The sequence below is a fragment of the Auxenochlorella protothecoides genome, assembly GCF_000733215.1.
Source record: "Auxenochlorella protothecoides strain 0710 unplaced genomic scaffold scaffold110, whole genome shotgun sequence".
NCBI classification, from domain to species: Eukaryota; Viridiplantae; Chlorophyta; class Trebouxiophyceae; order Chlorellales; family Chlorellaceae; genus Auxenochlorella; species Auxenochlorella protothecoides.
In genome coordinates, this window is record NW_011934381.1 from 27170 (window position 1) to 51335 (window position 24166).

Below are 24166 nucleotides of genomic sequence, written 5' to 3' on the forward strand. Positions count from 1 at the left end.
CCGTATGTCCTGCCCATGACTGGCTGTTTGTGACACACACGTCCCGCTCACCCCGTGGCCTTCCCCTCTGGTACCCTCGCATTCGGCAGGAACGTGTGTATGAATGGCTCTGCAAAGAGCACGGCAACAGCTCCACCCTACCCACTGCGGCTCTCATGGACTTTCTGAGGCAGGAGGCCTTGCTGCTCGGGACCCCTGGCGAGTGCAGCGCCACGCCCGTTCCCGTCCTGCCCCTGGCGCCCCCCGCCGTCTTCTCCTCAGCAGCCGCAGCAGCCAAAGAGGACGAGGGCGTGGAAGGGGGAGACAAGGGCCCGGCAGCTGTGGTGCGGCGACTGCAGCAGCAGCAGCTGCATCAACAGCAGCAGCAGCACGAAGAGCAGCAACAGTCTGGGTGGTATGGGGCGTGACCGCCAGCCCCCCGATGAGTGTATATTAATATCCGTCAAGCGAAGTCAGTGGTCCTTGTCTCACCAATTCCTTGTTAAAATCAATGAATGTCATTCGTGTCCCAGACTGTCTTGTTCTTCCTTGTAACTCTTCTGTCAAGATGGTGTGGTGCAGCTCGGACATGCCCCAGGGTAGAGGTGAGGATCATACACACACGCAGCGCACGTGGCGATGCACAGGACACACCTACGCTTGCGGGATACACTGCGTCGGTTTCGATGGTCTTGTCAGATCGATTTGAAGGTAATACGTCGAAAGTGGAGACTCGCGAACACTTCCTTGACCAGAAGTTGGTTACAGTGGCCCGAACTCACTTGCGTAAATTATCGAGACCGGTGCTTGCCCGGGCATCCTCAGTACTGAGGGGCCTATAACTCTTGCCGATCCCCTACATAATCTCTATCGCGCGTGCACGATGCCCTCGCGGCGTGCGGGCTCGTCCAGGAATTCGGGTGACCCTCCTGCCCAACCCAACGAGAGCCTGGAGCTGATGTACGAGACCCCGGAGGAAACAGGCTCCCGGTTGAGCAGCGGGACCCGCTCATCCTCTTGGGACAGCAGGAGCTCCAGCAGCGTAACCAGTGACGGTGGGACCTGCAGCCCCACCCCGGCCTCCCCCTTCCCCACGCGCTCCTCCTCCGGGACTCCTCAGCGCGACAGCCCAGGCCCCCCCCCCAGGACCCGCACGCAGCGTTGGAGGGTCCTGGACGTGAGGCGCCGGTCCACGAAGCGCCCCTGTCACCCAGGCGCCGAGTTCAACGCCCCCGACCTGCTCAGCTACAACCCGGCCTCCTCGCTAGCCAGGTACTCGTGGAGGGTGGGCTGGAACTGAGCAGGGGTGAGCTCACGCACCTGGGAAAAAGGGGCAGAGCGTGCTCCAGGAGGACATGGCTGGGATGCAGAGGTCTGACCACGGCGCTTTGTATCTGATGCGAGCCCGGCGCACCGACCCTCGAGGCAGGCGGCCCCTTGGGCGCACCCTCGACCATGTCAGCCACCCCACCCCCGCAGGGCTGCCTGCGAGGTGAGGTGGAGGGCGACAGGGTACCTCACGCGCCCGAACATCCTCCAGGGCTCGAATGCCGGGGACCTGGAGGCCCAGAGGCAGCGTGTCTCAAGCAGGTTCGAGGGTTGGCCTGGATCCCGGCTCATCCCGTCAGGGGCCCAGGCCCGCGCGGCGCCCTGCCCCTTCTCCTGCCCCGGCCGGATGTTTGCCACCAGCGCCGGCGCGATCCGCAAGTGCCTGGAGGCCTGTGTCTTTGCCTCCAACAGGTTTGTGCCAGACCCGGGGGATGTTGGGGTTTGAGCTGGATGGGACGCAGGACATCACATCCTGCTGCTTGATGGGGTCGCGGCTGTGCCGAGAGGGGCAGACCTTGGCATGAAGGTATTCGTGACCACCCCCTCCCACTCCACATGCTTTGATGCCTGCATGCACAGCGCCGCCGCCTCGCCTGGGGTGTGCCTGAGATGCTCCATGCGGCATCCACCCTTGCAAGCTATCGGTTTCCGGTGCAAAGGAGTCATCACCCTCCACTCCCCCCTCCCCCGCCCTCCAGACCCCTCGACACCCAGGGCGTGCAGCCCGGATGGGTGGGCCTGCTGCATGACAAGGGGCGCCGCGTCATCTATGGCCTGTACCAGGTGGAGAGCATGGGGACAAATCTGGACCCCAGCTTTGGGCCGACCCTGGTCTGCCAGGTACGGCCTTGGGGGGGGTTGTTCGTCGAGGAGGTCAGCACCTGGCACTGCGCCCAGAGATGGGCGCAGGGCCCGGTCAAGGCATGGGTTACGACGCAGACGCTCTGTTTGTTTGCTTGCACAGGCACTGGGCAAGGTTGCCCCCGCCATGCTCCCCGACGCACGACCATAGCCTTGCTGAAGGGGTGCGCTGTGTGACACCCACTCACACACCCAACTGCACAGGCTCGTGTGCGGCCAGTCAGGATGTTCCGGCCGCTGCCCGAGGACGTCTTCCTGCTGGTGCATGGATGGAAGCGGGACCATGGGACGGGGCTGGCCCTGGAGTACTTCCGGAGAGACCTGTCCCCCGCCCAGACCGAGGCGCTGTGGAGGCTGTGGGAGTTCTGGGATCGACACTGAGCCCCCACCGGCGGAGCTTCGCGCCCGATGCTCACCACCTTGGGTCTGGGTCTGCCCGCTGCCTCAACACCAGCATCTCGGCACAGGACCTACAGCATGGAGCAGCTGTCCTGGTGCCTCTCAGACCTGCAGGACTGGAAGATCACCACGAGCATTGTAGCCTGGAGAGGATACAGCTCAAGATCATCGAATTGCAGCCGATCTGCCGTCGCCTGCAAGCTCTCCCAGAGTTGCCCTCAGCGGGTGGTGTCTACTGTCACAACCCAACCAAAATGCTCTGCTGCTTGGAATGCGCAGCGCGCTCCCAAGCTTTACTTCCACTGCTCACTGTGCATATATTGCCTCCTTGGATGTATTTGAGAGGTCATGTAGCGTCGAGGCTCGCCTGAGAACCCCGTTTTCGAGGCTCAGGATCTTGAGGTCGCCGTGCTTCCGGAAACCAGTCGGGTCCGAGCGGAGATCCGATGTCCTCCTCCGCCCGCGAGCTTCTGATCCCAGCTACCTCCTGGTCGACGCAGCCACGCAAATGCTCAAATCTATGTAAAACGTCCGCCCCAAGTTCCGCAAGTCTGGGCCACATGGTGTTCGCACAGCTGGGCCTCCTACCCACCGCCTGGCCCCGCCGCACCACGACAACCATGCTGCACGGGCGATGGCGCAAGGATTACAAGGTACGCATGCATACCTTGCTGCATGATTGTCTCATGTCCGATCGCACGAGTGGCCTGAAAGCACTCAGCTGGTCACCCCTGCTGCGCCCTGCAGGCCAGTGACATGTCGTCCCTGCACCGGGCCATGAAGGCCATGCACTTGAGCCGCTTCGACTCTGCAGCAGCCATTCGAGTCCTCAAGGGACTGGAGATCTGCTCCTGGGAGGATGGTGTGCATGTTGGCTACCTCACCACGGTGCGAGGGGCCGTGCCTGGGCAGTGTGTGGTGGCTGGCCGAAACCGGCAACCAGGGCTGGCGATGCCCCAAATCGCGCCATACACATCAGCATCGCGCCCTCCCCCCCCCTTACACCCTCAAAGGTGCCATTTTACAAGCCTGTGGAGCGTTTCCGCCCCCATGAGGAGACCACCAATGCTCGGAGGGATCGGAGGAGTGGACCGGCACGGTGCAAGCTGGTCAGGACAGGGGCAGACGGCATGGAGGTGGAGCTCATCTGGGATGGGGAGTATCCAGGTAAGAATAAGGAGCTAGACGGGCTGGACCAGTTGAGAACTGCGAACAGGCCGTAGCATGGTCTCCTTCAAGGAGGGGTGGCGTGCACAGTGGCGTATCCCACAGGTTTGCAGTTGCTAATCTTCCTGCTGCTTACATCGCAATTTCAAGCGTTTTACCCCCGACCCCTGCAGGCATCATCCGAGAGGAGTTTACCATCAGGCCGGATGGCCGGTTGGAGGTCAAGGGCCGGCTGTCTGTGGAAGGCCGCGACTTGATAGTCACCCAGGTGTATGAGCGGTATCCCTGATCACAAAGACTGGAGTGGCGCCAGTCGCCAGGGTTATGATAGAAGAAGACCTCGATCTCAAGCTCCCTCTTTCCATCACGGGTTTCCAATGGAGTGTTCGACCTTTATACCTCTTGCTGCATGGTACTTCTATGGGTTGCACCCCCTCATACCATGGTCGCCACGCTTGAAGAGTTGGACAGGCCACCTTTCCAAGCACTTGCATGTACAGAGGGTGGCCGCCAGTGGCCGCCCTGGCTTGGGTCAAACCGTGGCCCCAGACTCAACGCTGCCCGGTACCTTCCTTCTAGATGTTTGCACCAAGCTCCCGGTCCTGCTCTCCACGCTTGCATTGTCAATTTTTATGCATCCATTCTTTCATATGCCTGTTCCACTATAAAGGACTGCACACCCGAGACGCCAAGGTGAGAGCCTTTTGGGTTCTCCATTCTTCAGCGGCAATCTGTAAGGCAGGTTGCCTGTGTTAGTAAATTACAAAGAGCCATGGAAGGGTCAGGAACTGTCCACCTGCGGCCCTGCTGCCCTGATTCGTTCCAGCTCATCCTGAGCAGATGCAAGGGGGTGGTTGAGTCAGGACCCTCACACTGCTGACAGGGCAATCGTCAACCAACTTCACAGATAATGGCAGGGAGATCGAGTCCGGACATGAATGCAGGGCTGTATCGTGGCCCTGACGACCGCACCCCACCTGCAAGAAGTGGCCTCCCCCGTCGCCCAGCTTCTCCCAATTCTGCAAGAAGGGGATTTTGGGTGCAGGGGATTGACAGGCCTGGATCATCCTGTGTCGCAGCCACTCCCGTTTGCTCTGCCACAGTGAAGCAGGGTATCACAACAAACGCAGCCATTATTCCCATGGAGCGCCTCGCGTACGAGCACGTCCGCCTCCGCCATCACGTCTTCTCCCAAAACTTGCTCCCTTCACAACCAACTCTCTACCTGTGCAAAGAGCCCGGCCAGCCGGCGTATACCATCATCGTAGGCCTCGCCGTCGGGCCAGCAACCCCGTGGGTCCATCAGGGGCGCTGGCACCCCCGGCACGCAGCGCGGCATCTCTAGTCCCAGGACCGGGAGCTTGACGAGGTCGGCGCCCCGCAGCGCATCCGACAGGATTGCGTGCACCACTGCTTGGATGTGCCGCGGGTCGTGCCTGGCGCCTGCCCCTGCGCCGCCCCCGGTCCACCCCGTGTTCACTAGCCAGGCCTGCATGCCGTGCCGGCGAAGCGCAGGGGCCAGCATGGCAGCGTACTTGCCAGGGTGCCACACCTGGGTCGGGCGGGGGGGGGGGGGAGGCGAATCCCGGGGGTAGAGGAAGAGGAGTGAGAGGTTGGCCCAGCCCTCCCACCCTGGTAGGCATATGCTGGCACGCGCGTTGCTTGTCGTCTGGAACAACCCTGCATGGACCCCATCAGCTCGTCGGCAACTCCCGCAAGACATACTTGCATGGGAGCCTTTCTCACCAGAAAGTCAGAGCAGTAGCAGGGTGAGAAGGCGGGCTCCGGCGGGACAGCATCGCCCTCCTCCTCCGTGGACTTGGCTGAGTACCCGCTGAAAATGTCGCGGGTACGGGGGGGAAGACGTCGAAGAAGAGGGCCCTGTAGGGCTGGGCAGATGCCGGCCGGCCAGCTACAGCGCAGCAAGAACTCCCAATGCAGATCACTGACCCAAGCAAAGGCAAGCAGCGCCGCTCCCTCTCCACTGCTGCCAGCCTGGCGCCTGCCCACCTCAGGAAGTAGTAGACGGCCTGGTCTGCGGTCAGGCGGGCGACGGGGGGCAGCACGCCCAGGGTGTCGCAGCACAGCATGATGAGATTGGCCGGGTGCCGGGCGGCGCAGGGCATGCGGTTACGGGGTACGAGGGTCGTGGGGTAGGTGGCCCGGACGCGAGGTGTGGTGCTCGGAGAAGCAAGGCCCGGCACCCGGCCGCCGCCCTCCGCCGCTGCGCCCTCCAGCAGCACGCCAAACCCGTCCCCCGGCCCGTCCCCGGCCCCAGACCAGGCGCCAGCCACGGTGTGGCAGCCGCCCTCCAGGGCGCAGACGCCGTCTTCGCCCCAGGCCACGAGGCCGTCGGCGAGCAGGCGGCGCTCGCCCCTCCCCGCCAGCGCCGCCCTTCCCTCCGAGCCCAGGAGGAGCGCTGCGTCCCCGGCACCGCCCTCGTCGCAGGCGGCGTGGAAGCAGGGCGCGCCGGCGGCGGGCAGCGCGTGGCTCAGCGCCGCCTGCAGCCCCCGCCGCATGTCGCCGGGGCACAGCGTGCCCAGCACGACCAGCTCGCGCCGGGTCAGGTCCAGCGCGATGGAGGCGGCGGAGGCGTTGTGGCTGGCGCGGCGGTTGGCGGGGAAGGCGCCGGCGTTGTAGAGCGTGAGGTCGGGGCGGCCGAATCCGTCCAGCTCCGCCGCGCTGGGCACGACGAGCATGCTGCGCGCGGAGAGCGCGTGGTGGGGGCGCGCGCAGACCACGCGCACCTTGAGTCGGACCTGGGTGAGGGAGTGTCGTGCGGGGGAGGGGTGGATATTCTGAGGGTGATTCAGGGGGATGTGGCGTCTTGGGAGGGGGGCCCTGCATCTCTGGCGCGGGGAGCGGTGAGCGCGGCACTTGTTTCGGGGCAGGCGGTCGCATGGCCAGGGTGGCATCGTGTCCACGAGGCTCGCCCCGCCACTCCCCCCCCGCTCCCACCCCCCTCGCTCCAGCCGGCAAAGCCGGCGACGATGTACAGCCGCGGCTGGGGGTTGAGGTAGTCCACAGCCCGCTCGCGGTTTATAAGAACCTCCCTGGCGCAGTTCCATGGGGTTTGGGCGGTGGGGCCGTGCTGGCCTGCAGCAGGTGGCTCCCATTCCCCCCCCCCCCCCCGCTCCCACCCCCCTCGCTCCAGCCGGCAAAGCCGGCGACGATGTACAGCCGCGGCTGGGGGTTGAGGTAGTCCACAGCCCGCTCGCGGTTTATAAGAACCTCCCTGGCGCAGTTCCATGGGGTTTGGGCGGTGGGGCCGTGCTGGCCTGCAGCAGGTGGCTCCCATTCCCCCCCCCCCCCCCGCTCCCACCCCCCTCGCTCCAGCCGGCAAAGCCGGCGACGATGTACAGCCGCGGCTGGGGGTTGAGGTAGTCCACAGCCCGCTCGCGGTTTATAAGAACCTCCCTGGCGCAGTTCCATGGGGTTTGGGCGGTGGGGCCGTGCTGGCCTGCAGCAGGTGGCTCCCATTCCCCCCCCCCCCCCCGCTCCCACCCCCCTCGCTCCAGCCGGCAAAGCCGGCGACGATGTACAGCCGCGGCTGGGGGTTGAGGTAGTCCACAGCCCGCTCGCGGTTTATAAGAACCTCCCTGGCGCAGTTCCATGGGGTTTGGGCGGTGGGGCCGTGCTGGCCTGCAGCAGGTGGCTCCCATTCCCCCCCCCCCCCCCGCTCCCACCCCCCTCGCTCCAGCCGGCAAAGCCGGCGACGATGTACAGCCGCGGCTGGGGGTTGAGGTAGTCCACAGCCCGCTCGCGGTTTATAAGAACCTCCCTGGCGCAGTTCCATGGGGTTTGGGCGGTGGGGCCGTGCTGGCCTGCAGCAGGTGGCTCCCATTCCCCCCCCCCCCCTCCCGGCGGCACAAGCGCAGAGCCGCCATGTGCGGAGGACGCTTGGTGCACCCACACACACTCCTTTCGCGTCCCACCTGGAGTCCATGGGAATGTTGGGCGACCCAGGGCCCCACCAGATGCCGGCCTGGGTGCTTGGCTCCCGCACCACGCTCAGGACTCCCGGGGTCTGGCTGGTGCTGCCCCCCGGCGGGACGGCCAGGGCCCCGCTGGCCGTGAGCCGGCTGCCGGGCTCGTATCGCAGTGCCTGGCAAGGGTGGGGGTGGAGAGGCTTTTTTAATGTGGTGGTATGAGGCCCAGGGTGGGAGATCACAACCATCCGCAGCGGGGCTGATCAGGGTGGCAGCGGGAGGTCCAGGTGCAGGAGTCTGGAGGCCATGCGGGATGCCTGCCCCGCCACCCCCTCTCTGCCCCCGCAGCAGCAAGTCTGCATCCCCCAAACAACCACAGCCTTACATGCTCATAGAGTTCTGCGACGCAGGCATTGTGGAAGACGATGGTGGGTCTGAGCCCGGAGTCGCTCATCATACTGAGCACCTGGGCATCGCCATTCTGCGGTCGCTCTCCGCCAGGCTGTCGCTTGAAGGCCGGAGAGGTTGGCGGGGACCGAGGGATGTAGATGTGCTGCCGAAAGGGGAGGAGGGCGGTGGTGGTGGGTGGGGGGGGGTCGGAAGCTGGCACACCTATTCTTCACCCTTTACCTGGGACGACCATGGGCTGCAGCTGGAAGCCGCAAGCTCAGCCGAAGTACCCCGGCCCAGGCAATGCTGTGGCCTGAGCTGGTTGAGGCTGAAGCCAGACTTCCTCAGACACAGCCAAACCTTCTCCCTTCTCCCTCACCCTGGGTTGCCGAGTGGCGATACGGGGCCCCTGGCCTCTCATGAGAGACTTCAGGGAGTCTGAGATGGAGGCCGCCTTGGAGTGTTCAGCAAACTCTGCGGAAGGAACATGGGCGCTGGGCGGTCGTGTGGGGAGCTTGGCCACCAGTATCAGGCATTGGCGCAGCCTGCACACCGATCCATCGCTGCAGGTCCTGCGCACCATCCCGTGTCTTTTGGGTCATCTGCATGCTGAGGAGCTCCTCCAGGTCGGCAGCCCGGCTGGGGTTTCCCTCATCGCCCAGCCGTCGATAGTCTGCGCATCGCTCGATGGAGCGACACTTGGCCCTCCTGAAGTGGTACATTGATTTGTGAATTGGGCGGATCTGCCTTGTGGATCGCGGAGGTCACAGGCCGGGCATGCGCGCTGCACGACACGGCACCCTTGCCAGCCTTCATGAATCTGGGACAAGATACACGCATCTTGGCGATGGTGCCTTGGCGCGTAGCTATATTATGAACCCAGTGTTCAGTGGCATGACTCGACTTGAGCTGGGACGTGCAGCACCAAAACCAAGCTCACCAGGGTGGAGGAGGCGGGAGGGTCGCCATCCCAGCTGGCTAGCCCTCAATCCAAGGAGTATTTGTGCAACATAATATCTCCATTCTTAAGCGCCATGCCCTGAATCCGTGCTGCAGCGGGGGTCTGCACCACAGTGGCTGCACCAAATGAATCGATTCGCATCCCAACATCACGTGCTTGGAGGACGTGGTTCCAGCCGCCTGCTTGTTCAAGCATGTTGAGGCACCCCTCAGACTAAGCGACGGGAGCCACCTGATCCCAGTCTACTTCGTGAGTGAGCATACAATAGCGGCTAATCAGAATGTGGTCGTGATGAATGTCTAAGTCACTTTCAAAGGCTGTCTCCTGGCAATTTGTCCGGGGTGGAAAGCGCATCCAACCTACCTTCATGAAATAGAGGGAGGGGCTGGGCAGAAGCCTGACAATCGATGGCAGGAGGTCAATTAGACGCTTGATCAGGCAGACTTTGCTGTAGCTCGGTTTCTCCTCCGCAAGAGTGGGAACTCTCTGGGCGCGTCACCTCCTGCGCAATCCCTGCGAGTTATACCAGAGTCGACTGGCGGTGCCACCCAATCCACATCTATGAAGCTTGTATCCTAGGCAACTGCACTGTCCACTCTCAGTGTGCGTGCGCTCGTACCCGAGGTCTGGGTTCGAATGGGAGCCCAGCCTGGGAACGAGGAGTACGCGAGCTTACGGGGGGCAATCAAGGATGGTAACCTGGCTGACGCCTGTGACTGTTCTAACGAACTAGAGTGATCAGAGCGAGCGAGGCCATGCCAGTCCCTGCCGTCACCGTGACGCTGCATTACGGCTCATCCTCCCCAACCCTCTGTCGCCACATTCCCTGCGGGTCATGGGATGTCGACACCAACTTCAAGGGGGGATCACTCACGGTCCGCGGATCATGGTACGCCCGCTCAAGCGAGGCTTGCACCGTGCGAGCTGCTTCTGGAGTTGCGGGAGGGCGGGATGGACCCCCTAGAAATAGTGCTGTGAACCTGGATCTGCTTGATGAAGGATGCCCAGCCAATCAAGGCCCCCCTTGTTCCACACCGTCTCAGGCCTGTACTCCACGACTCGACCCTGCTTGTCTGCCACCTCTTGACCAAAGGTCTGTGCAAGTACAGGCATGCCTGCAGCTGCCGACGGGCTCAGATGGCCTGCACCATACTGTTGGCGAGAGTGCACACCGACCTGCATTGCAGCTGCTGACCTCACTATTTTCTTGAGGAGGTCCTGCCCGACGCTCGTATTATTGCAGTACGCATCCGAATCAGCAATGCATCGCCAACAACCCCTCCCATGGACAGGGCCTGCCTTCTTCCTGGTTGCCGATGCGGACCCCGGCAATGGCCAAACCGCAGCGTATGTGGGAGACTAAGGTGTCCAGAAAAGAATTCTCTGTGCCCTGTCGAGGCCACTGGCATGCACAGGGATGTGTCCCTGCCCCATGCCGGCTGCGTCCGCCTCACTCCACCCACCTGCATTGTGCTGCAGGCTGTCAGATCTGCATGACCACTGCGTCTGGCAGAAGAGGGCTGGGGTGCTCATCGCCGATGACGGCAGCGAAGTGCTCCTGGTCCCCCTCAGAGGTGGGGGGGGTTGGGCCCCTGCGCTCCCCCTACCTGCGAAGTATACCATGCCGCCCTAGATTAGGCATGTTGATTTGCCCTTGTCTTGAACCACGTCATCAATTTGCCCTTCATATCCATGCCGAGTAGGCGAGGGCAGCGAGCAGGTGCTCGCGGGCTTCCACACCATCATGGCGGCAGGGGACGTGCTGGGGGGCTGCCTGGCTTCTGGCCGGCTTCCGCTCGTATTTGACCTGGACGAGACGCTGCTCGTGGCCAAGAGCCAGAGCCAGCTGCAGCGTGAGCTGGCCGAGCTCCGCGACGTCAGGTCTGCACGTTGCACGGGAGTGCATGGGCGTTGTTTGGGTGGGAAAATGTAAGGAAGGTCCCGCAAGTGTCTCCTAGTCCAGATTATGGTATCCCCCAGCTTGCCAGCACCCGACTAAAGGAGCAACTCCTTTGTCTTGTGCGCCGTCCCAAGAACACTCCTGGGGGCCTTTGCGTGGTCGGGTGCTCGATCTTTCCCCACCTGAGCCCTCCCTCAAAAACCAACAACACCCCCCAGGCGCCCGGCGCTGACTCAGCAGCCCAGTTCAAACGACAGGGCGCTGGGCCTGGCCGCGCTGCGGCGCGAGGAGGAGCTGCTGGCGGCCGACCTCTCCCTCCTCCAGCAGTTTGCGGAGCACGACGCGGTGGAGTGGGGCGGGGCGCGCCTGGCCGCAACCCTGGAGCCGGCTGCGGGCCCGGCGCTGCAGCCACTGCACCGCCCCGTCGTGCGCCTGCGCCGCGACGGCGCCTCCGTCGTGCTCACGCGCATCGACCCCGCCCTGCCCGCCACCTCCATGATCTTCCACGTGCGGCCGGGGTGGGAGGCGGCGCGCCCTGCGCTGGCGGCCGCCGCCTCCCACGACGTCTACGTGTGCACCGCCGCCCGGCAGGACTACGCGCTGGAGGCCTGGCGGGTGCTGGACCCGGGCGAGCACCTCATGTCCCTGCAGCAGCGTGCGTGCTTGTTTATTGTTTTGGGGGGGGATAAAAGATGAAGAGGGGAGGAGGTGGAGAGGTGGAGGGGGTGGGAAGGGCATCTGCCTGCTGAAGCCAGTGCAGCGCGAATGGAGGACAGCGACAGGAGCATCTCGCCCTGATATGCCCACGCAGGGCACTGCATGTACATGAGGCCGCCACACGCCATTGGATCTTGGCCCCTCCCCGCCGCTCCCAGAAACTCCCCTCAGTCATTCCTCACGCTTTCCTCTCCACGCAGGCGCGGCGCGCATCACCTGCGTGCAGCGCAAGAACCTGGCCAAGGTGGTGGTCAAGTACAAGGGGGCGGGGGGCAGCGTGCACAGCGTCATGCCCCTCACCGTCATCGTCGACGATAGGCTGGACGTGAGCTGGAGAAGAGGGGGGGGTGTATGGAAGGGGTCCTCAGATGAGGAGGACGGTGGGCCAGGCCTCAGTCGATTGCTACTGCGACGCTGCTCATCTCGCTGGTTGTGGGTCGGAGATGAGAGCAGGGTGCATGTGCCGGCTGGCGTGTCTCAGGCACATCAGCCGCCCACCTCTCTTCCTGATTCTCACACCCTCGCACATCCCCCTCGCCTCGCTGCCAGGTGTGGGACGTGGCCAATCGAGGCCAGGTGGTCCAGATCGAGCCCTTCAGACCGTACGAGGAGCGGGCGGCGGCAGAGCTGGGCCTGCCGGACCGGCCCACGCTGCAGACGCTGGACGCCCAGATGCAGTGGCTGCAGGGGGAGATCGCGCGCCTGCATGCCGCCATCTTCTCCCACATCGATGACGTCGCAAGGTGTGTTGTCGAGCGGTCGGGGGGGGGGGCGCTGGTCAGTGCGCGGGGGTGGGCCGTGGCGTGGGCGGGGCCAGGATGCCCCCTACACGTTTGTCTTCATGGCAGCCCTCTGCACCCAGCCTGGACCCCGCTGCATTCCTCACGGCCCTCACCGACCTCACACCCGCAGGCCGGCGGCGGAGCGGCTCATGTCGGGCGCGCGGCGCCTGAAGGTGGACGCCCTGGCGAGGGACTACGCCGATGCCATGCCCACGCCCACCTGGACAGAGGACTGCGTACAGGTGCCGGCGGGCTCGAGAAAGTGAAGGGGGTGCTCGTGCGTGTCAAAGGAACCATGGGCCCGGAGTCGGGGCAAGATTGCGCCGATTCTTCGGTGTACGCGGCCATTCTGTGCATGGAGGGGCAGCGTACACACTGCCTCCGCCGGCTCCCCACGGCCGCGACACCCCCCCCACCCACTCCAGAAAGCTCCGCGGCTGCTGGGCCTGGCCCCGGACCCCCGCTCGGCGTCTGGCACGGCCCTGGTGCCCCAGGACCCACGGCGTGCAGCGCGGCAGGGTGCCGAGGGCGCGGCCGTGGCGGCGGCGGCCGCAGGCGTCGGCGAGCTCAGCCTGCCGCAGGACCCGCGCCGGCGCGGCGCGGCCGCCGACGGTCCCGCCGCCAAGCGCGCGCGCACCGACTCCGGCGACCAGCCCGGCGACTCGGTCGGGGCCGGGACGGGCTCGTCGGGCCCGGCGCCGGCGCAGGCGCGGGCGCCTGCGCCGGCCCCGGCCAAGCCCTCCATCTCGCTCCCCGCCGCCGGGCTGAACCTGGACCCCAAGCTGATCGAGACGCTGCTGGCCATGCGGCGGAACAGCCCCGTCGCCGCGCCGGGCCAGTGCGCCGCGCCGGGGCCGGCCTCCGCGAGCCTGGGGCTCGTGCGGCCGCCGCCGCCGCCGCCGCCCCCCGCGCCGCCCCCGCACGGCCCTTGGCCCCGGCCGATGCGGCCATGACCAATCGCTGGCTGTCGGCGTTCGGGGCGCCGGCGCCCAGGCCCATGGCTCCAGCGGCGCCGGCGCAGGCGGGGCCTAATGCGCCCACACCCCGCGGCGCAGGTGCCGGCGGGCGGCGCCGACGCGCAGCGGCAGCAGCGGCAGCAGCAGCAGCAGGCGGCGGCGAGGGTGGCCGCGGTGACGGGCGTGCAGCCGCCGCCGCCGCGGCGACGGCCGCCGCCATCGCCCACGAGGCCGACGGCGCCGGCGGCCGCCCACCCGGGCCGCCGGGCCGGCGGCTGACGCGGCGCCGCAGCCGGCGCCGCAGCCGGACGCCGTGCACAGCAGCACGGCCCTGAACGCTCTCAGGACCCATTTCCCCCCGGCCACCAACACGCTGGACTGGCAGTCGGGCTCCACGGACGAGATGGGGTGAGGGGCGGAGGCCAGGGGAAGGAGGGTGGAGGGGTGCTGGAGGAGGCTGGCGTGGGGCTGGTGTGGCCTCGAGCCAGAGGGGCATGGGGATCAGTATGGCCTCTGGTCCATGCACACCTGTCGTCACCCACCTCGCCGAGCCTCCGTGCCACGCGATCGGCTTCACAACCGACGCACGGGACTTCCACATGCCTTCACCCTCCTCCCCTGACGCGCCGACACTGCGCAGGCTGTTCAAGGTGAGGCTGGTGGTGAACCAGGGCGAGTTCGTGGCGGAGGCCACCTCCGACGTCACCGAGAAGCTGGCCAAGCAGCTCGCGGCGCTCCAGGTACTGCAGCAGCTGGGGTACCGCGTCGACTTCACCCTGCGCACCCACGCGGTGCGCGGTGGGCGGGGCGGGGCGCCCTGGCCGCCCGGCGGCGCAGCGGGCGGGCGGGCGGGCGGCGGGGCCGGGGCGGCCGGGGCTCCCCGGTGCCTCGCTGAGGCGGGGCGAGCCCAGGTGGCAGGCGCATGCCCTGCTCCCCCTCGTTCGTGCATTTCATCTCCAGCCTCCCAAGCTGGCACCCTGTCCTTGCTGCCCCGCACTCCTTGTGGTTGTCAGAAAGGCATGCATGATCACAGAGGAGGGCGACGGCACGGCGAGTTTCGGCGGGTGAGCTTGCCAGGCGTCACTGGGAAGCACCCGCTGTTGCGCATGTCTGTGCAACACGCAGTGAGTCTGGACCAAGCGGGACTATTGCTGGCTTGCAGTGCAGGCAGCCCACCAGTGCCGACATGGCCCCATGTGGGGGGTTCTCGACCCCTCCCATCAGCGCCTTGCGCCTGATGCACGCCAGGCAGGAAGCCGTCTGCATCGTGGTCACCCTCAGACCGGTAGACCCCCGGCGGGTGCTATCCGATTCAGCACCTGCAGCGACACGCAGCAAACCGGGGGCTCAGCCAGCCTGACAAACACCGGTGCACAGCCAGGTGTTCCTGGTGCAGGCATGTGCAGGCGGCAGCTGGCCGACGGCTGCAGGCTGCAGCCCAGCCTCAACCTCCCTGGCCCGGCAAGCACATCCAAACTATCCACGCACCCCTTTGAAGGCAGGCAGGTCCAGGATGCCCCGCAGGAACGGCATTCTCCGCAGGAAGGACAATACGGTGGGGAAGAAAGCAGAGAAGAGCCGCCAGAAGCCGTACAGCTCCAGGAGGAAGCCTGGGAGGAAGGGGGCAGATGCTGAGACCGTTGGGGAGCTCCCGATGACACTTGGATGTACTGCCCCGTCCAAACCTTGCTGAAGCAGCCTCATGAGCTACTCGTATCAGCAAGCAGCTCGAGCGTGCCCAATCAACCATGCAAAGCGTCTGGCAGACCTCGTGCCTACTACCAAAGGCACACCTGGTATGGACCAGCCGTAGACGACGAGGGCAAATCCAACGAGGAAGAATGCAGAGCCCTGCAGAGGTGCAGGGCAGTGAGACATGCCCTCAATGCCTTCTGGATTCCAGACTTGGATTGCGACCCAGTGATCTGCATGCCACTCCATCCCAATTGCCCAAGGAGCACACCTAACACCCACCTTGTAGTTCTTGCGGCGCATGAAGAACCTCAGGGTGGCCCAGAATCCTATCGTCAGGGCCACACCAGAAAGGAAGAGAACCTGGGAGGGAGATACACTTGGCATGAATCGCGCAGGAGGGAAGCCTCGTAAGGTGGACTCGTCCACTCATATACTCAGTACCCGCCATGAGATGGCAGGTCAAGGTCCTAGGGAAAAGTCCAGCGTACATTTCCAATGGCCAGGAGACCTCTGTCAAAGAGGAAGATGACCCCGAGGAACTGCACCGCTATGCCTAGGCCTGTGAAGGCCACGCCGATCTCTGCAGGAGGGAAGCGGAAGCAATGGGAGCGTCCTTTTAGTCTGATGCCCCGCCAGAAGCCAGGAACTGGGAATGGCTCCCACAGCATTACACGCACTTCGCTTGTCGTCCAGCATCTGCGCCGATCAAGGGGCGTGTGCCCTATTCGCTCAGAGTTGAGATGCTGCCTTATAGGCAAAGGCTGAGGCGTCGGCGTCCTGCGCTCTGTGTCTGGTGTCCTGAGTGGATCGGCATCAGACCGCGCTTCGGGAATGCATGCCCACACAGTTCCTATGATATCAATATTGTCGTACTGAGGTATATATGAGTCTTGTACGCCAGTCCCACTTCAAGCTCTGTCTCTGGAGGAGTGCGAGCTGCGGACCTGCTGCGCGGAAGATCGCCGTGCGCTTTCGAATCATAGGAGCACCGATCCCGGCATCTGAGCCAAGCGAAAACGACTCTGAAGATGCTGTGCGCGGGCCGAGGCTTCATAGACAATCCTATCTGGCCTGAGGTTGAGTTGTGATTGTATTCTGTGTGTTCAATCGAGATTACTGTCGCTGTCGAGCATGTGAGGACAAGGGTCGCACCCCTGCCATGGCCGGGGAGGACTGGGCCGAGGGCGAGGAGCTGCTGAGAGTGTTTTCCAGGCATGCCCACACCATCCCAATCAATGGTGAGATGATGGGTTTGGATCATGAGTTTGTGGGAGCAGGTGTGCACCTCCCGAGCCGGCTCTGTGAGTCAAGCTGTGCTCCACCTGGTGATTGATTTGCCACCGCCCAACAGGGGATGATGTCGAGCTGCTCGACACACCCGCCGAGTTCTTCGAGACCCTTCTGGTATGCTGTGACGTGGGTGTTCCAGGGTGATCAGTCTGTCTCTATGCTGTGCACCGACCGGACTCGTCTCGTGGGACGGTGAATTGTGCATCTTGGCTGCCACCCGCATCCGTGGGCTTACCCAACCCTGCTGGTGCCATTCGACCGCATTGATGATGGACCTGCCAACTGAGGTGGTTTGCTCTCTTCACCTTCGCCTGTCAACTTCCGACCCAGATCGGTATAGGCACCGCCCAGCGATCTATCAGCCTTGCGGCTCTGTACATTGGCATCGAATCTCGGGCCGAGGCACGATTCATCGGGGCACTGAAGGCTGCGGCCGCCGACCCCGCGCGCCCCGAGCTCCGGCTGCAGATCCTGCTGGATGCGGCCCGTGCCACCCGCCCATGCCGGGATCAAGAAGGTGAGGCAGTGTACGAGCATGCTGTGGCCTATTGTGCAGCGCACAAGATGGATCGACACATGGCAGTGCCTTCCACAAGGTCTCAGCCCCTCGCATTGCAGGCTCCATCTCCAGCACAGCAGAGGTCCTGGCGCGAGAACTGCTGCTGCCCTTCGCGGGCGCCCAGCGGGCGAGCGTGGCCCTCTTCCAGACACCCCACAGTCGCACCTCAATCCGGAGGTGGGGATGACGAGGGGGAAGCGGGTGCAGCAGGGCTTCTCAGCGCCGCACCGCCGATACCTGGGCTGGACGGCTTGACGTTCTCTGGGACACCATTGACTTTGCGCATGCGCAGACATGGCACCTCACCCCAACATTTGTCACTGGGTCCCCCTGCCTCCAGCCCCTTCCCACACCAAAACATTCCGCAGGGTGCTGCCACCGCGGGTGCGGGAGGTGCTGGGGGTGCAGCACATCAAGGCCTTTGCCTTTGACGACGACGTGGTGCTGACGGGCGCCAACATCAGCGGCGCCTACCTCTCCGATCGGCAGGACCGGTACTGGGTGGTCCGGCGCTCGCCACGGCTGGCCGCCTTTGTGCACGGCCTGGTGGCCGATGTGTCCAGCCACTCCTTCCAGCTGGAAAGCACGGCGACGGGGCGGGGGCCCACAGATGCAGAAGCTGCCCCGCCCCCCAGAGCCGCCGCGCCACCCGCCCCCCTGGGGGAGGAGGAAGGCCTGTCGCGCGGCGCGCGGCGCCTGCTGCACCTGCGGCACAGGGGCTCCGCCGCCGCCGCTGCGACGCGTGGCGGGCCCCCGGCCCCGGGCGCCGGCCCGGGGTCGTACGTGCTGCGCCCGGCCCCCGTGGGGGTCAACCCCTCGCACACACCGGCCGTGTTCCGGCGCTCGCTGCGCTACGCGCTGCTGCGCCGCTTCGTCCCCGGGGGCGCCTGGGGCTCGACCCTGGACGGCGCCGCGCTCCGGGAGCTGGACGACCTGGCGCCGGAGGCGAGGGGCGGTGGGGACCCGGCCGCGCCGGCCGCGCAGGACACCGCGGCTGACACGGTGATCCTACCGACGGTGCAGGCCGGGTTCCTGGGCCTGCGGCAGGAGGAGGTGTGCAGCCTGGCGCTGCTGCGCCGCGCCGCGGCGGCCGGGGGGACGCGGGAGCTGCGCCTGAGCACGCCCTACCTGAACCTGGCGCGGGGCCTGGCGGCCGCGCTGGCGGCCGCACCGCGCCTGCCGCTGCGCCTGCTCACCTCCAGCCCCGAGGCCAACGGCTTCTGGGGCAGCGCCGGCCTGTCGCGCCACATCCCACTCGCCTATGCCGCGCTGGAGGCGCGGACCTGGCGCGCGCTGGCGCCGCCGCGCGGCCGGCCTGGCGCCGCGCCGCGCGTGCTGCTGGAGTACGCCCGCCCCGGCTGGCAATTCCACGCCAAGGGACTGTGGTACGGCCCCAGCGCGCCCTCGGCGGCAGGGCAAGCTGCACGGGGGCGCGCGGCAGCGGAGCGACCCCTGCCGCCCTGCTTCACCGCTGTCGGCAGCTCCAACTACGGCGCGCGGTCGCAACGCCGGGACCTGGAGGCCCAGTTCCTGGTCGTGACACGCAACCCACGCCTACGTGCCGCAATGGAGCGCGAGTGGGCCGGGCTGGAGGCGCATGCCGTGGAGGTGGGGCCGGCGCAGCTGCAGCAGCCGGCGCGCCGGGCAGGGCCGGTGGTGGCGGGCCTGGTCAGGCTGCTCAAGGGCTTCCTCTGACCTCTAGAGGCGCTGCTTGGAGGTGGAGGAGCAGCAGGGCTTTTGTGTGAGGAGCAGGCTCACAACTGGATGCTTTCGCCAAGGAGGATATTGACATGTTGTGCCCTTGCGCCCGAAATGTGCAATCTGTGCTCTGTCATTTCCTCGACACCTGCTGCAGCCCTAGCTGCAAGGGTCTGGGCGCTGTACAGCTATTCAGGCTGCATGGCCATGCATGCAGAATGCCCCCTACGCATTTCGATCCCTGGCTCCCATGCTTCCACCATAGTTGCGGGGTCTTTTTCATCAAGTTGCAAGGGAGCATGACACCCGCGGGAAGGGGGTGTCCTCCTGCACATGAGCAGGTGGAAGAATACATGGGACCCAAAAGGGGAGTTTGGCATGGCCTGACCTCTCCCAGGTTGCAGCACAGGAGGGTCGAGCCTTGATTGGTTCCGAGGGAGGGTCAACGGTGGCGATCGATCACTGCCTGGCATACAATTGTGACAGTGGATGAGCGAGCCCACCAGACACGCCCTCGCAGTGGTCAGGGGTAGGAAGCTACGAGGGCCTCGGCGGTCTACGCAGGGCTGCGCAACACAACATTCCGTCTCGCAACTTGGCATTCCAGGCGGGGTGCCAGCGCCACCCTCGTCCTCATTTGCCGGTCTTGGCCTTGTGCGCTGCCTTCATCTGCTTGAAGCGCGTGAAGCAGTCGGCCTTGGTCCGGCCGGGGACAAGGCTGCTGACCACCTCCCAGCGGTCGGGGACCTCTTTCCGCACCACCTTGAGCGCCTTGATCAGCGCCAGCTCCTGCGCCTCGGTCCACTGCACGGGGGCAGCTGCCTCGGGGGAGGCCGTCCCAGGCTTGCTGCCGTTGACTGCCGGAACTGCAGTTAGGGGGAAGGCAGGGTTGGGGGACTTATGTTAAAAGGGAGGGGGAATGAGGTTGGGAGACTCATGGAGCAGTCCGTGCCACCGAGTGTGCCTCTCTGCCAAGCGGGCTGTCCTCTGGGCCAAAGCATCAAGCCAAATGGTCGGAATCCGAGCAGGCGCCAGGCGCTGCCTTGGGGATCTGTCGACGAGGATCCATCCTCCGTAGAACTTCACCACCCACATATAGGCTGCCATGCACTCCGATCCCGCAACAGACTTCTGCCCTCCTTCCCTCCCCAACAAAAAGTCCTCCCTCTCCACGCACCGTCGACGTCAGTGAAGCTGGTGTGCCGCTCCGTGGCCTCGCTGCGGATGACGGTGTTGCCCTGGCGCTTGGCCGCCACCTCGTAGGTCTGGGGCACAGCGCGCGCAGCGTGGGCCTTCAGCCCGTGCTTGACCATGTCCAGGATCTCGTCGGTGGTGCGGGTGCGGACGTAGCCCTGCACCACCTCCCAGCGCTTGGCCGTCCCCGCCGGCCACTTGTCCAGCGCCTTCTGCAGCAGCCGCACCTCATCGTCGCTCCAGGCTGGCAGCGCGCGCGCGCGCCCCTCCGCCTCGCGCCGCGTCTCGATCTCCCGAGCCGCGGCCGCCGCGCGCGCCGCCGCGCCGCGCGCCGCCTCCTCGCGCTGGGCGTCCGTCTGCACGGTCGCCAGGCGCGCGTCCAGCGCCGCCAGGCGCTCCTCCAGCTCCGCGCCCACCCGGGAGAGCTCCGCGTTCAGGTCACGCAGCTGCGCCAGGGCCAACCCCGCGCACAGCTGTTCCACCGCGTCCTCGTCCACGGCGGCGTGCAGATCGGTCTGCGCGGCCCAGACCCGGCGCAGCGCCGCGCGCTCCTTCTGCGTCGCCTTCTTCTCCGCCTGGCGCAGCTTCCGCACCTCGGCCGCCTCCGCCGCCGCGGCCGCTGCCGCCGCCTCCGCTGCTGCCCGCGCCTCCTCGGCCGCCGCCTCCGCCGCCAGGCGGTCCGCGTCGCGCGCCGCGCGCTTGGCCTCGCGCCGCGCGCGCTCCTCCTCCTTGCGCCGCGCAAGGCGCGGGTCCTGGCGCGCTGCGCTCTCCACCAGCTCACGAATGCGGCGCGCCTCCGCCTTGGTCCCCTTCTCCCTCAGCTTCGCGTTGATGCGCTCGATCCAGCGCTTGTGCTCGCGACCCTCCGCCTTGGGGTCGTGAAGGGGTAAGTGGTGGGGGTGTGGGCGAGAAGCGGGCGGGGAACATGGGTGGGGCTGACGGTGACGAAAGGTTTCTGGCACAAGTCTCGTTCCAATCACCCTTCCAACCCTGTGCGGAGCCCTCGCAGAACGGCAGCAGGTCACCTGCCCATCCAAAAACCCACCTGCTCAATGTCCTCCTCATCTGGGTGGGGGAACTCCCTCCAGGACTTGAAGCCGTACCAGAAGTCGTAGAACTTGTCCACCTATGGCAGTGGGCGTTGATGGGGGCGATGCTGAGTGGCGTGGAGACCAGGCATGTCGCATGGGATGCTGGCCGAGCCAGCATGTTTCAAGAGGGCCCGCTGGCTAGGGGCTCAGCATCCATGTCGCCTCACTTGTGTTTTCCCGATCAACACTTCCCAACGTCCTCCAACTCCCAGCATCCACAACACAGCACAGTGGCTCGCACCTCCTCATAGCTGCTGGTGTCATCCCCCAACGTTGGAGCGGGCTGGTGCACAGCCCACCGGCTGTTGCGGGAGAAGGCCTGGCCATACACCGTGTAGAAGGCCTCTGCCGATTCCACCTCCCCCGGCAGCGAGTCGTCAAACTCGTCCAGGGAGTCGAACTCGCGGCGCTTGGCGGGGTCAAACAGGGTCTCATACGCCTCCTGGATGGCCTTGAACTTGTCCTCTGCTTCCTGCTTCCCAACCTCGTCCCCACTGGGGATGCCCTGCAGGAGGGTGGACAACAGGCCGAATGTTCAGATCAACCCAAGGTCAGGCCTCTGGTGCTGATGAAGAGCCAACTGCAGCCACCTGCTCCTGATGAGGCCATGTGCTGAAAACTGGGGAATCCCTGCATGCCCGACCACTATGCACTCCCTTACCTGTTTATCTGGGTGGTGAAGCAGCGCAGACTTTCGGTAGGCCAGCCTGATCTGGTCTGGGGTGGCCATCCACCGCTCATTCTGGAGGCCCAGCAGAGCATACAGATCGCCGTGACCCTTCTTCTTCCCTTTCTTCTTTCCCTTGCCCTTCCATTTTGTGCTGTGGGGGGGTAACGGGGGAATTTTGGTAAGGGGGGCGCCTACTGAAAGGTCAGGCCAGACTCAAACAGCTCAACCCTCTAGTCACGCTCGTACTCATCGAGCCATCCCACTGAGACCCGCCCCGTTGCCCCCGGGATTGCACAACCGGGGACGGCTGAAACATGAACCAAAACAGGAGCACGAACCCCGCCCCGCTCACCCAGACGTGGCCTCCTCATCCAGAGAGGAGAAGTCGTTCACGCTGCTGCTCCTGGACTTTGCGCCGGCCTCATCGTCTGCAGCGGTGTCCTCTTCCTCCGACTCCTCTGCGAAAATGGTTCCATCGCATGATAGGTGTTTGGCGTGTGCTGGCGGCATCAAGAGCACACACATGGACCCCAGAGCCATGCCTCTATCCCAGGTCACGGATCCCCAGCTCACCATGCAGGCCGGTCTGCTTGAGGGCGAAGAGATGGTACAGGTGACCGGCAGGCTCCTTCCGATAGCTCAGGGTGAGGGCGGAGAGGGAGCTGGTCACCACATATCCCTCCTCGGGAACATGACCCGATTCCCAGGTCAGGAAGAGGGCCATGCCGCCAGGTGCTGGTGCGAAATTGGGGGAGTTGCAGGGAGCCGCCCCTCGACTGTGGCGGCAGCGGGAGGGGCCCGAGCACCGACAAACTCGGTGCTTAGCGTAAAGGTGATGCAAGTAGCTTTTTAAAAGATGTGGAAATATAGCGCAGGGTATGCCCGCACTTTGGTGGGAGGTGGACCGGTCATGCACGTTCGCGCCTGGGCCCCCCAGCCGTGCCGAAGAGCGCGCACGAGCATGCGCGGCGTGCTGGGCCGGGAGGGTGTCCCCATGCTCGGGCACCTCGGCTCCACCCCTCCACGGAACCACCGCCCCTGGGCCTCATCTTCCGTCCCGTGAAAGCCCAGGTGGCAAGTTGCTGAAGGGAGAGGCCGGAGTGGGGATCCCCACGGGGTCTGGAGCCATGAGGCGACACCTGCTCACCGGGGGCTTTGCGCTCCTCCAGCGGGCTGTGCAACCCAGCGCCCGGCTTGCTGTGAGGTGCGAGAATGCCGATGAAAACTCCTTTCGGCGATGGTTCCTGGGCCTAGCCGCGAATCTCGACTGGGGTTGTCGCTCCTCTCCATCATTGCCCTCCCTCTGAAACATGGTGCAGGGATGCCAGAGAGCTGGCTTTGCCAGCTTGGACTCCGCTCCTCCGCGCCTTTGCCTCCCTGCCGCAGCACACAGTACGTGGGACTGCGTTAGGTTGAATGCATGCCACTTTGAGCTGCCCGCGAAGCAGCATCAGTGTCCTTCTGGCTTTTGGGGAACTGGGTCCCTGGTGGGTATGAAGCCAGGCACCAAGTTGCCCGCCTCCAACAACTTCGTTGCAGGAGCTGACCATGCCAGCGCTGTCTCCGACCATGGCGCAAGGCAATCTGGTCACCTGGTCCATCAAGGAGGGGCAGGAGGTTGCGCCGGGGGATGCGATTGCCGAGGTGGAGACCGACAAGGCCACCATGACGTGAGTGCTTGCAGGGCAGGGATGAATGTTTTTGGGTTGGGTGCAGGGCCTGCGATTGCCATGTCAGAGGATGTAGTGGGGTTCTTCAGAATCCTCGCCCCCCCCACCCACCCCCCACCATCACACATCCCAAAAAGCCAGTCAAACCCCTGTTCCTTTGCTGCCAGGTGGGAGAATCAGGACGACGGCTTTGTGGCCAAGCTTCTGGTGCCGGAAGGTGCGCAGGGCATCGAGGTGGGCGCACCCGTCGCAATCCTGGTGGAGGAGCAGGGGGACATCGCCGCCTTCAAGGAGTACGCAGGGCCCTCCAGCTCCCATGCGGGCGGGGGGGGTGGCGCGGGACAGGGGGAGGCTGCTGCCGGCAGAGCCCAAGCGGTCAGCGGTCCCACGAGCGACCGGCTGGGCCCCGCCGCCCGTATGCTCCTGAGCGGCAGCGGATTGGGCCCCGGCGACGTCACGCCCACCGGCCCGCATGGCATCGTCACCAAGGGCGATGTCCTGGCGGCCCTGGCCTCCGGTCAGGCCCCCCGGGCCGCATCCACTGCCACGGAGGGCACGGAGCCCGCCGCGAAGCCGGCTGGCAAGGAGGGCACGGAGGCCGCTGCCATGGCGCCGGCCGCCAAGGAGGCCGCCAAGCCGGCCTCAAGCGCACCCGCGCCTGCACAGGACCCCGCTCCCGCCTCGGGGCGCCGGCGCAAGACGCGTGGCGGGCACACCGACGTGCCCAACTCCCAGATCCGGCGCATCATCGCCGCGCGTCTCTCCGAGTCCAAGTCCACCATCCCCCACCTCTACCTCTCTGCCGACGTGGACATGGACGCGGTGGCGGCGCTGCGCGCAGGCCTCAAGACCCAGGGCCTGAAGCTGTCGGTCAATGACTTCGTGGTCAAGGCGGCGGCCGGCGCGCTGGCCGCCGTCCCGCCGCCACG

The 24166-nt window shown here is 65.4% G+C and overlaps 9 protein-coding genes across 9 annotated transcripts in view; 6 read left to right on the plus strand and 3 right to left on the minus strand.

The window, feature by feature from the left end:
• Window positions 1–665: 665 nt before the first annotated feature.
• On the plus strand, window positions 666–2550 carry F751_0639 (hypothetical protein; the record flags this gene model as incomplete). Its single annotated transcript, XM_011402658.1, has 5 exons — window positions 666–690; window positions 1194–1251; window positions 1459–1719; window positions 2007–2148; window positions 2374–2550. The coding sequence occupies 5 exons, from the start codon at window positions 666–668 to the stop codon at window positions 2548–2550; spliced, it is 663 nt and encodes a 220-aa protein (XP_011400960.1).
• Window positions 2551–3128: 578 nt separating this feature from the next.
• On the plus strand, window positions 3129–4024 carry F751_0640 (hypothetical protein; the record flags this gene model as incomplete). The annotated part of the gene is made up of 4 exons (XM_011402659.1): window positions 3129–3221; window positions 3316–3456; window positions 3582–3735; window positions 3909–4024. 4 exons carry the CDS (start codon window positions 3129–3131, stop codon window positions 4022–4024), a joined length of 504 nt encoding a protein of 167 aa, XP_011400961.1.
• Window positions 4025–4942: 918 nt separating this feature from the next.
• On the minus strand, window positions 4943–8776 carry F751_0641 (Phosphoenolpyruvate carboxykinase [ATP]; the record flags this gene model as incomplete). The annotated part of the gene is made up of 7 exons (XM_011402660.1): window positions 4943–5287; window positions 5482–5569; window positions 5746–6494; window positions 7742–7840; window positions 8050–8217; window positions 8434–8528; window positions 8635–8776. The coding sequence occupies 7 exons, from the start codon at window positions 8774–8776 to the stop codon at window positions 4943–4945; spliced, it is 1686 nt and encodes a 561-aa protein (XP_011400962.1).
• A 1570-nt stretch (window positions 8777–10346) lies between these two features.
• Window positions 10347–14438, plus strand: F751_0642 (RNA polymerase II C-terminal domain phosphatase-like 1; the record flags this gene model as incomplete). Its single annotated transcript, XM_011402661.1, has 11 exons — window positions 10347–10381; window positions 10495–10589; window positions 10719–10896; window positions 11134–11570; window positions 11833–11957; window positions 12182–12375; window positions 12545–12656; window positions 12840–12950; window positions 13756–13778; window positions 14011–14110; window positions 14331–14438. 11 exons carry the CDS (start codon window positions 10347–10349, stop codon window positions 14436–14438), a joined length of 1518 nt encoding a protein of 505 aa, XP_011400963.1.
• A 118-nt stretch (window positions 14439–14556) lies between these two features.
• On the plus strand, window positions 14557–14730 carry F751_0643 (hypothetical protein; the record flags this gene model as incomplete). Its single annotated transcript, XM_011402662.1, has 1 exon — window positions 14557–14730. One exon carries the CDS (start codon window positions 14557–14559, stop codon window positions 14728–14730), a length of 174 nt encoding a protein of 57 aa, XP_011400964.1.
• A 116-nt stretch (window positions 14731–14846) lies between these two features.
• F751_0644 (Vesicle transport protein GOT1B) lies at window positions 14847–15761 on the minus strand (the record flags this gene model as incomplete). The annotated part of the gene is made up of 5 exons (XM_011402663.1): window positions 14847–14980; window positions 15164–15221; window positions 15345–15425; window positions 15554–15645; window positions 15743–15761. The coding sequence occupies 5 exons, from the start codon at window positions 15759–15761 to the stop codon at window positions 14847–14849; spliced, it is 384 nt and encodes a 127-aa protein (XP_011400965.1).
• Window positions 15762–16224: 463 nt separating this feature from the next.
• On the plus strand, window positions 16225–18609 carry F751_0645 (CDP-diacylglycerol-glycerol-3-phosphate 3-phosphatidyltransferase, mitochondrial; the record flags this gene model as incomplete). Its single annotated transcript, XM_011402664.1, has 6 exons — window positions 16225–16303; window positions 16417–16469; window positions 16686–16872; window positions 16974–17091; window positions 17283–17967; window positions 18022–18609. 6 exons carry the CDS (start codon window positions 16225–16227, stop codon window positions 18607–18609), a joined length of 1710 nt encoding a protein of 569 aa, XP_011400966.1.
• A 636-nt stretch (window positions 18610–19245) lies between these two features.
• F751_0646 (DnaJ-like protein subfamily C member 2) lies at window positions 19246–22291 on the minus strand (the record flags this gene model as incomplete). The annotated part of the gene is made up of 9 exons (XM_011402665.1): window positions 19246–19478; window positions 19790–20033; window positions 20169–20381; window positions 20580–20675; window positions 20852–20932; window positions 21139–21402; window positions 21559–21718; window positions 21920–22025; window positions 22141–22291. 9 exons carry the CDS (start codon window positions 22289–22291, stop codon window positions 19246–19248), a joined length of 1548 nt encoding a protein of 515 aa, XP_011400967.1.
• An 845-nt stretch (window positions 22292–23136) lies between these two features.
• F751_0647 (Pyruvate dehydrogenase protein X component, mitochondrial) overlaps window positions 23137–24166 on the plus strand; it is a gene marked incomplete at both ends in the record, with an annotated part of 2587 nt that continues 1557 nt past the window's right edge. The window contains 2 exons of the mRNA XM_011402666.1: window positions 23137–23237; window positions 23405–24122. Of these exons, the coding sequence (XP_011400968.1) occupies window positions 23137–23237; window positions 23405–24122 (819 nt within the window). The remainder of the gene's footprint in view (window positions 23238–23404; window positions 24123–24166) is intronic.